The sequence below is a fragment of the Pangasianodon hypophthalmus genome, chromosome 2, assembly GCF_027358585.1.
Source record: "Pangasianodon hypophthalmus isolate fPanHyp1 chromosome 2, fPanHyp1.pri, whole genome shotgun sequence".
In the NCBI taxonomy this organism is placed as follows: Eukaryota; Metazoa; Chordata; class Actinopteri; order Siluriformes; family Pangasiidae; genus Pangasianodon; species Pangasianodon hypophthalmus.
In genome coordinates this window covers 27,453,729-27,464,072 of record NC_069711.1, presented here as the reverse complement: position 1 = coordinate 27,464,072, position 10,344 = coordinate 27,453,729, and the positions used below count along the sequence as shown (strand labels likewise).

The 10,344-nt window shown below is 39.4% G+C and overlaps 1 protein-coding gene across 2 annotated transcripts in view; it reads left to right on the top strand.

Annotated features, from left to right (window-relative positions):
* ptprnb (protein tyrosine phosphatase receptor type Nb) overlaps window positions 1-10,283 on the top strand; it is a 27,928-nt gene extending 17,645 nt beyond the window's left edge. For both annotated transcript variants that reach the window (XM_026933656.3, XM_026933657.3), the window contains 11 exons: window positions 639-842; window positions 1,014-1,262; window positions 1,366-1,513; window positions 1,749-1,822; window positions 2,352-2,429; window positions 4,847-4,966; window positions 5,086-5,252; window positions 7,104-7,157; window positions 8,178-8,242; window positions 8,558-8,631; window positions 9,406-10,283. In XM_026933656.3, the coding sequence (XP_026789457.1) occupies window positions 639-842; window positions 1,014-1,262; window positions 1,366-1,513; window positions 1,749-1,822; window positions 2,352-2,429; window positions 4,847-4,966; window positions 5,086-5,252; window positions 7,104-7,157; window positions 8,178-8,242; window positions 8,558-8,631; window positions 9,406-9,477 (1,305 nt within the window). In that variant the 3' untranslated portion in view covers window positions 9,478-10,283. The remainder of the gene's footprint in view (window positions 1-638; window positions 843-1,013; window positions 1,263-1,365; window positions 1,514-1,748; window positions 1,823-2,351; window positions 2,430-4,846; window positions 4,967-5,085; window positions 5,253-7,103; window positions 7,158-8,177; window positions 8,243-8,557; window positions 8,632-9,405) is intronic.
* The last annotated feature ends 61 nt before the right edge of the window (window positions 10,284-10,344 follow it).

Here is a 10,344-nt window from a genome sequence, read left to right as displayed (position 1 = left end):
ACAGGGCATGCTGTTGTATAAAATTAACCAACAACAGGGTGGTGCGATGCGAAGTGGACATTTGTTACCACCCCACAGTTGATTGTTTTATAAATAACAGCATCTGGAAGTGTCTTATTCCTCTAATACCACAGCAATTAGCAAACACTAACATTTCTTTATTAATTAAAGAATGACACATCATACTTTCTGCTGAAATGTCCACAAAACTAATTAGGTGCTGTTGTCACTTATAACAGCTAAAAACAGTCATTCTCTCAGCAGCAACTTTTTCTCTTTCATGAAGCTATTATGACAAAAAGTGCAGCTTGTCATGTAAATAAACTGTAAAATCCTCTGTACTGAAGATTACATTACAGTTTTACTGCTGTTTTCATGCACTGACACTGGAGACTCCTTTCAAAAATACTTATTAAAAGTGTCCTCACAGAAAACTACACCATATCAACAATTTCATATTTTTTACTCAGTTTATTTGGAGCTTCCACCATACAAGTTCCATATAAGCAAGTTGTTATTATAGAAATTATAAAAAAATGTCAAAATTCTTGTCAGTGGTAATTACACATACACTACTAATACAGTAGACAGAATTGGTTTGAATGTTCCTTTATTATGCTGTTTTTTTTTTCTTACAGAAAAATGATGGGCTGCCAGTGGCAACGCGTGTGCGCAGCAGCAGCCAGTGGGTGTTCCTTATGTTTGTGGGCGTGGCTTGTGTGGGTGGGCTCTTAGTGGGCTCACTAACTATCGCATGTTTGCGTAGCCATGCTCAGCAACTGGCGTCCAGGAAGTTAGGCTTGGGTCCAGAGGCAGGCGCTGCCACACACTATGCATACCAGGTAAGTTGCAACCTATACTGCATCACACTGAACTATATTTGATATAAAAAAAAAGTGATCAAGCACATATGATTTCTTTTCTCTCTTTGTTTAATTCGGAGTTCTAAGAAAGTATGAACATGGTTGAACATGTATTTGTGTTTCTAGTTATTTTGCTTGTCCCACTTTTAGGATCTCTGTAGGCAGCACATGGCTGCTAAATCCTCCTCAGGAAGGCAAGAGAGTGGGGTTGCTTCAGGAGGGAGTGGGACAGGAGGAGCGGTAGGAGGAGCCGGAACAGATACTTCAAGGGTCAGTAGCGTATCGTCTCAGTTCAGTGATGCCCCTCAGGCCAGCCCCAGCTCACACAGCAGCACTCCCTCTTGGTGTGAGGAGCCAGCACAGTCCAACATGGACATCTCCACTGGCCACATGATACTGGTACAGACAAAGACAGGATCACCAAGTTTTTCACTCTTGCAGCCATTTTCCAAATGCAAAAGAGGCACGTACACTCTCTCTCGCTGTCTTTTCCTCTCTGTAGGCATATATGGAGGACCATGTGAAGAATAAGGACCGCTTGCTGAAGGAGTGGGAGGCTTTGTGCTCCTACCAAGCAGAACCCAGCACCGTGTCTGTCGCTCAGAATGAATCAAACATTAAGAAGAACCGCTGCCCTGACGCTGTGCCATGTGAGCATTCTGAACCAAATATTTTTCCTCATTTTAATGAATTCCCTTCGGAGCAAATTCCCATCCTCTTTTATACATTTGCACCACCAGTGTGCTTAGGGAAACGCATTTTCTCCTGACTATTTAACGTGTGAAAGAAGCCCCATAGATGGCATTTTCTCTTCTTTCATAGATATACCTTAACCCACTCTGCTCTTCTGCAAGTGTTAATCGTGTGTAATTCTGTGCTGTACAGATGATCACTCCCGGGTGAAACTGAAGGCCGAGGTTAACCCCTCAAGAGCTGACTACATTAACGCCAGCACCATAGTAGGTTGAAGCATTTCCATATAATCAGCTATGCTATGACCATGCACATGTCTTGTATACTAGAAAGGAGTGGTTTCCTGCCTCGGTGCAGTCATTAAACCCAGTCTCACTCTGCAGGTGTGTTCTCAGAGCTTTCTGACTGGAAAAATTTTCTGCATGTAAATGTCTCATTTATCTAACAGTGCACCTTGCTCTTCCTCTGCCATCTCCTACCAGAACTTTCCCACTTGCCCACGCCCCCTCCCTTTGGTTGCCAAGGTGACAAAATCCATTTATTCCATGGCAATGTGTCTCGGGTTCCGGAATCCCCATCTTGCCATTGCCATGGCTACAGTGTATTGATGTAGCTCTGGGCGGAGGTGGTGCGGAATCCCCACTGTTCTGTTGTAGCAAGAATGGATCATCTATTAAGCTTTCCTGTGCACTGATCACATAAATAGCTTGTTGCCATGGTGATAGGCACAATCTAGGGTCAGAAGGAGCTAAATGCACTGACCCACAACCTTTTTGTCTCTTTCTGACCTTTTAGATTGAGCATGACCCCAGAATGCCAGCGTACATCGCCACTCAAGGACCACTCTCGCATACCATCTCTGACTTTTGGCAGGTCAGTGTGTGTGTGTGTGTGTGTGTGTGTTTATATTAGTATGTAAGATAAATAGAACTGCCAAGAAATAATTTTAGGCACCAATTGTATTTATAATTTTTATTTTGAACCAGGAACTCATTCACTATGTGTGTATGTGCATTACAGTTCACTTTTCATGGAGACGCAAGCATAACTTAGTGATATGACTGACTTATGGCAAACTTCTAATTTTGTAGAGTGCTTTTACCCTTTATTCTTTTTCCCTTTTTCAACCCTCAGAGGAAAAAATGAATGTGCCTACACAGATGTGAAGCATTTGGCCACACTTTTGGCCAAAATTGCACTAATATTACTTGCTTTTTAGAACCAGGTGGGTGTCTCTACTGCTAAGCAAAATTATCAGGAAATTATCACTGCACTGAGACACCAACAAACACTTGGTCTTTATAAGGGAATTACAGAATTACAGGTGCTGATTTGAGTGGATATCACAACAGCACTCCTAATCACACCTCTTGAGAATTTATTCACACCCAGCTACTTTTTTTCAGTTGTGCTTCTCAGGGGTCAAATTATGGGGGTTTGCACATACTGAATGAGTTTATTAATAAAAAAACTAAACTAAAATATTTCCCCAGTCGTGTTAGAAATACACACATATAAGGGCTCCCAAGGGGCACAACAGAAAAGCGTTTACCCTGTTTTCAAGAGATCACAAGTTTGAATCCCGACAATGTCACAGTCGTCTGTGGCCAGGAGGCAGGGGAGCAAAATTTGTTATCTTCTGTGAGAGGTAGGGATGGTATACATTCTCTCCCTTGTCAGTTACAGCGAGGCTAGCTAATCACAGACATCTGAGTTTGTGTATGTATAAGAGGGTAGATAGCGCTTTGCTCCAAGTGTCTTATGCTGCCTTGTGACACAGCATGAGCAGCAGTTCAAAAAGATGTCTGAGAGGAAACATGTGTTAGCCTTCACCATCCCCATATGATAGCTGTCGTACGATAGGGGAGAGCTGGCTGGAAGATGGGAATTGGCAGGTGACCAAATTTGGGAGAAAAATAGGGAAAATAGACAGATGTAATACACCTCTTCCATACCTGCAACGAGCGAGTGAAATAATTCCAACATTTTGCAAACCCCTCTGTCCTGAAGAATTTCCAAAATTGAAAAACCTCAAGGAACATTGTTATAAAGTGCTGACACTGGAGACTCCTTCCATAAATGTCTCCTCACAGAAAACTTCACCATATTAACAATTACATCTGTTCATGTCACAATTACAAGTTCCTGTGAATGAGCTGTTACTATACAACGATAACATATTAGAACAAGCAAATGCATGTCAAAGTTTTGATTTGATTTACTTTAATCAACACGTTCCGATCAACTGGATTTGAGAATTCATGAACGAGTTCTCATAACTGACGCTGCATTTTGCTGCAAGTGATTATCTTACCCAAAAATCGATATGGTTAATGTAAGAGTCAGTGCAGAGTCTGTACTATTTTAGGCATTATTACTTCTCCTCATCAGTATGAGCTACATTAGGCGATATTCTTCTCATTGGACTTAATTGTACATGAAGTACTGACCAAGAATTGATGAGGAGAAGTCGCAGAAATGGAGCACTGAGTGATTGCTATTGAGCAACATCATGCTGTTCGTTGTGGCAGTGAATATATGAATATATAATGTGTTATGAAGTATAAAGGGAAGAGAGGGTTACCTAACAGGAAGACTGAGGCATGTGAGAAATTGAGCTTCAAATTATGTGCATTCTTCAGCGTTCTTCAGCACCTAAAATGGAATATGACAAACATGTAGCTCCCAACTAACACACACTGTCAGCTGATTTAGCAAGCAGGAGAATATCAGTTATGAAAGTGTATAAAAAGTAGACAGCATACTGACTGTACATGTGACTATATATACATATTTTTTTTTATAAATACAGTATATGTGAGTGGTATAGGCTTATGAGGCTCTTTGGTCTGTATAGTGTTTCACATAGTTTCACGTAACACTAATTCTATTAAAGTAATAGGTAATAGCTTCTGACTATAATATTTGTACTTTGCAATTACATTAAACAAACAATGAACTAATTAGTTCCAGACTTCCGTTCGCTGACAAACAGCCAAACCTCAGAATGTCTTTAATTCTCACTCTTCTCTTCTCAGCGCCCGTACCAATGGTTATAAAATAAGCATAATACCACCATCTTGTGTCTTATTTCGCTCTTCTTATAAATAGGGCCCCATTTTGTCTTATTTTATACTTTTATACTAAGAGCAAAAATGGACTAGTTAGTGTATCAGGGTAAATTGATAGTGTTCAGATGGAATGATTGTGCTGATGTATGTTCAGTGTTTATTCAAGCAGAAAGGCTGAGTGATGTGTGTTTGTGTGTATTTTTGTGTTATTTACTGTAGATGGTCTGGGAGAATGGATGTACTGTGATTGTGATGATGACTGCACTTGTTGAGGATGGAGAGAAGCAGTGTGATCGCTACTGGCCTGATGAGGGCTCGTCCCTCTACCACATCTATGAGGTATCTGTGTTTATGTTTGTATAACGGGTCTCGAAATCTGGGTAAATATCTTGATTGTTATACTAACTTATTTTGCCCTTTAAACTGTAAGCTGACTGTAAATGTCACATCACGCACAGGTGAACCTGGTGTCGGAGCACATCTGGTGCAATGACTTCCTGGTACGGAGCTTCTACCTGAAAAATGTGCAAACGCAGGAAACACGCACTCTCACCCAGTTCCACTTTCTAAGCTGGCCTGCGCAGGGTATACCAACCTCCACGCGCCCTCTGCTGGACTTCCGCAGGTACTGCACACACGTTTGTTCCCCATTTACAGCAAACATTATCCCCCTTGCTGTTAGCCCTCATGTTCTCTATTCTTTTTTCATTGTTAGTTGCATCATCTAGACATCATTCTTTCTATGTCCTTATTTGTCTTGTACTCTGTCTTCCACCATCTGTCTTTTATCTTCTCACTTATTTCTGCATCTCTCTGCCTCCTGTCTCTCTGTCTCTGTCTCTCACTCTTACTTTCTCTCCATGTGCGATGGAGCGCAGCGGGGCCCGTGGTATTGCACAGCTGTCTGTGTCATTTTTGTGGTTTGCAGCTAGTAATCTGACTCCAGTTGCATAGTCACAAAAATGAGCACGGACAGGTGTGGCTGCAGCAAGAGCAACGCTGATGGTACGCTCCATCGCCTCAAAAGCCTCCTCCTCCTCCTCTGTCTCATCTCTCTGTATCTCACTCTTTCTCTCCCTTTCTTGTTCTGAACTATGTATCTATCAATTTGTGTACATCTTTATGTTGAAGTACCCCCATAAGGAACCTCTTTTAGATGGATGATTCTGTTTATAAACATTGGTAGCTGGGTCAGTTTTTATGCACAGCACTGAATGTACATTTTTTTCTGCACATTTTCCATAAAATACTTCTGTTAAAAGTTTCAAGGTGTGTAACAAGATTTCAGTCTCATGAGCTTTTCACCAGTCTCACTGATATGTAATATGTAAAATGCAACTGTAAACTATTTCCCACATAAACTGCATACTAAGCTGGCTAGCTGGAAAACATAACTAATACTAACTAACTAATACTAATGAGTCACAAAATAATATTTATATTTTGACAGGATTGGCTACTGTTATATAAGTTATATAAGTTGCTTACAATATGTTGATGTAAACAGAGACTCAGATATTGAAACCTAAGTGAAATTTGTATTCATGAAAATCCTGTAAATATAGAAAAACGTTCGTATCCTACTCATGCTCCCGAGTGTGTTTAAATTTATGCATAAGAAGACTACCTAATCAACCTCAAATCATATCATTTGCATGGATTACTGCACTCTTTTATATGCAATATACTGTTAAGTTTAAGTTTCTTATTTTTATTACGTCTACAGCATTTAGCAGAAACCCTTATCCAGAGAGACTCATAGAAGTGCTTTGGAGTCTCTAGCAAAACCACATCCTCAGGCTAGTTCACTAGGACAGGGACAATGAATGCAATCAAGAAAATTTTGTGAAAACCAGTTATTTTATATTATTGCAATTAATTAAAGAATATAAAAAAAAGAAAGCCAGCCGACACAAACACATATATTAAGACAAATAAAACATTCAATTCAATACATATAAATTAAGACAAATAAATCATTCAATTATGACAAAAATGCCACAGTATAAACAGAGGACAGGCTGGTTTAACTAAATTTATTTTAGTTTGGCTTTAGTTTGGATTCTGATACATGACACAATTTCTGATATGGGGGAACAAATGTCACCACTTATATCTCTGTTTTTCACACACATTTGTGTGGAAATTGTAATAGTAAAGTATGTAGCAATACAAAAGTAATATAAAATAAAAGTAATAACTTATCATCACCAAGGCTAGTGGGGGAAAGGGTTGGGGTCATCTATTCAACATAGATTATTATTTATAGATTAAAATGACATGCCTAGGGGTACTTTAATGTCTGTCTGGTCATCCTTTCTCATAGCGTGTATACCTGTTTACCTTTTGGATCTTTACTGACTTGAAATGTAATTTCTTAACCGTGTCATGAATGTGAACACTGCGTGGTATATTGCTCCTTAATAGACGGGCATTTTTCTCCTCTATTTTGTGTCCCTCTGCCTCTTTCCCACAGGAAGGTAAATAAATGCTACCGAGGACGCTCCTGCCCAATTATTGTCCACTGCAGGTACACTGTTTCAAAGCAAATGCTTACATACAAACAACTGCTACAACCTGATTGCCACATTTTTCCTCTGTCAGCTTTCAGTGTATTAGGTGCACCTAGCTTTTATGTACATTTGTTTGCTCTTATATCAGGTATACATGCCATATTGGTCACTTTGTAGGTATACACTTTCTGACTGTAGCCCATCTGTTGCTATGAACAATTTGTCAGCCCTCCACCCCCTGCCTTGGAAACGACAACCATAAGGTCCCAGCTGACTAGATATTATTTGGGTGGTATCGTGGCAATGGCATCTTTTGTGGTTTATGTGGTGCTGATAAGAGTGTAATAGGTGCTACAGTGATGTGTACACTAAGAGTCCACTTTATTACTACCACTTAGTCCACCTTGTAGATGTACAGTTAGAAACTACCGCTCATCTTTTTGCATCCACAGTCATCCGCATCCATCATCCATGTCTGTGAATATTCTCAACCTAGCAGTTACACTGCTGCTCCTGTTGTAGTTGTATGTTGTACCACATGTCAGTGGTTGGAGTACCTGATAAAAGAGCCTGTGAACATAGGTATAAGCTAGGTGTACCTCATGAAGTGAGTGCATAGACAAAATTTATGCAACAGGGCACGCTGTTATAGAAAACTAATCAACAACAGGGTGGTGTGATTAATGCAGAGTTACTTTAACTGTCACGAAGTTGATTATTTTGATTAAAAAAAAACATGTCCTCACAGAAATCCTCACCATATTAACAATAATATGTGATTTTAAATCAGTTTGTGTGGAATTTTCACCATACTGTGTAAGATGGCACTATACTAGAAATGATAATGTATTAGAACGAGTGCATTAATATAAATCTTGCACCCAACACTGTTGTCAGAGCTGCAGTTACACCAATCAGAATCAAGCATTTAACAGTGCAGTGGTATAATTTTATTTTAAACATCTTTCTTCTTTTACATGTAATAAATTGTTTTAGTCTGGAATTCCATTATGACTGTCCTCCCCTTTTTTCTGTAGTGATGGTACAGGCCGGACTGGAACATACATCTTGATTGACATGGTTCTGAACCGCATGGCAAAAGGTGGATTCTTGGCTACTAACATTTTTATTCATACATGCCATTTCATCTATAAGATGCTCAACTTTTCAACTTTTTTTTTTAACTCACAGTCCTGTGCTAGTAGGCTAATATATTAAATTTCTTGGTAATGGCACAGTGGCCAATCATGTATTTGATACCCTTCTACTTCAGAATTGAGAATTAGGGTTTAGTCTTGCATGGTCTGTCATCCCCTATCTTCATCTCTCTTGGTTTCTTGTAGAGGATAACCTTTTTAGGTCTATTAGTATTCTGGGAAATGCTGTGTCTGAAATATGTGTTGTTTTGGTGGCATAGGGGTGAAGGAAATAGATATCGCTGCAACCCTGGAGCACATTCGTGACCAGAGACCGGGAATGGTGCGCACAAAGGTAACACAACCACAAAACAAGCGGTTACGCTTTTGATTTGTACTGGTGGCAATGATGAATACATCAGAAAGTATATTGTTAATATGATGCTCTTTTAGCATAGATCAAGTCACAAAAATATTCTTTCTAAGTTCTTAAATATGTGCCTCTCAAAACATGCCACAACATGCCACATTGCTTATTGTGGTATTTTCCATAACCAAAAATGTGTGTTATTTCATATCCTATATGAAAATGTGAAGGTACCATGATGTATTGAAAATCATGATATTGGGTTGTATCACTTTGAATTCTTTCCACTCCTACAAGGGTGGAAAATACCTACTGTCACACAAAACATGTTTTACTGTATTTTTTTATATTCACGTATGAAATATTCTTAGACATATTGATAGACAAAGGCACAGAAATACCTAGAATAAATTCAGATTTTATAATGATATAACAAAAACTGGAAATGCATCTACACCCTCCCTTTTTTCTCTGCACTACATGGCCTGCATTTGCATACTGTATTTTATGAGACTTGTCAGTCACATGTGCAATACTAACTCTGATGTTATAAAATAAAAGATTTTCATGTAGGGAATGAAAATGCAGTTTGATTTGAGTGTGCAGACTGATCAATCTCCTAAAGGATATGATCATAAAAAATGTTTTATAAAGGTTACTAAAAAGAAATACTGAATGTAGGCAAAATGATGTCAGCTTTGCTGTTAGGTTGATGCGTGTGTTTGTGTGTAGTTGCTGAGCAGTGCTTTCGTCTCTCCTCAGGACCAGTTTGAGTTTGCTCTGACCGCTGTGGCTGAAGAAGTCAATGCCATTCTTAAAGCTCTTCCCCAGTGAGACCTAAGTGTATGCCTGAAAACCACACATACATACAATCCATACAGAATACATTCATGCATGAGCAACTACTACCTGGTCCTCACGTGTCTGAACCTGCGTCCATACCACTCTAGCATGTATGCACGCACACACACACACACACACCTGTACAACCAGCACTCAGCCTGTCTTCTTTCCTGAAGTAGAGTATCACCTTACATCATCTCATCTTCAGTTCTTTGAACATACAGAATCACACACACACACACAGACAGATTATTTCAGGAAATCAAACCCGTACCTTCAAGATCACTCCAATCATTTGTCTTGGTATTAAAAATGGAATGAGTTGAGTAATCTTCTGTTCCTCGCATTTGCTCTGCCTCCGTTTCCTCTCTCGTAACCATAGTGATGGCTTTGTCCCGATTTCACCTCAGCAGTGCTGTGAGTGTTTTTCCCAGGATTCTCTTGTCTCCAGTTGCATTAGTGGATGAGAGGGTGAGTGGTTTAGGGACCTCAGGCCGAGATCCAATCTGTCCAAACTCTGTTTGATGGGTTAGTGTGGTCTGATGGAAACTGGTTCCTACTGAATGTGACTGAATGCTCTCAATTTGTTCTTCTGTCTTTTCTATACCCCTCTCTCTCGTTCTCTCTCTCTCTCTCTCTCTTGCACACTTTGACCTTCTTGATTGTAACTGTTCTTTTCTTCTTGCATTCCAGCATAAAAAAGTATAAAAAATACATATGTATCTATAAGCAAGAAATATATATTAATTTTGTATTTTGTGGTGAGTAATAAAACAGTTTTGTGTAGTGATGCAGCAGCATCATGTGTACATGTCTTTTTTGCTGTATTCCACTTGTAAGTATCTGTGTCAAAGGAAT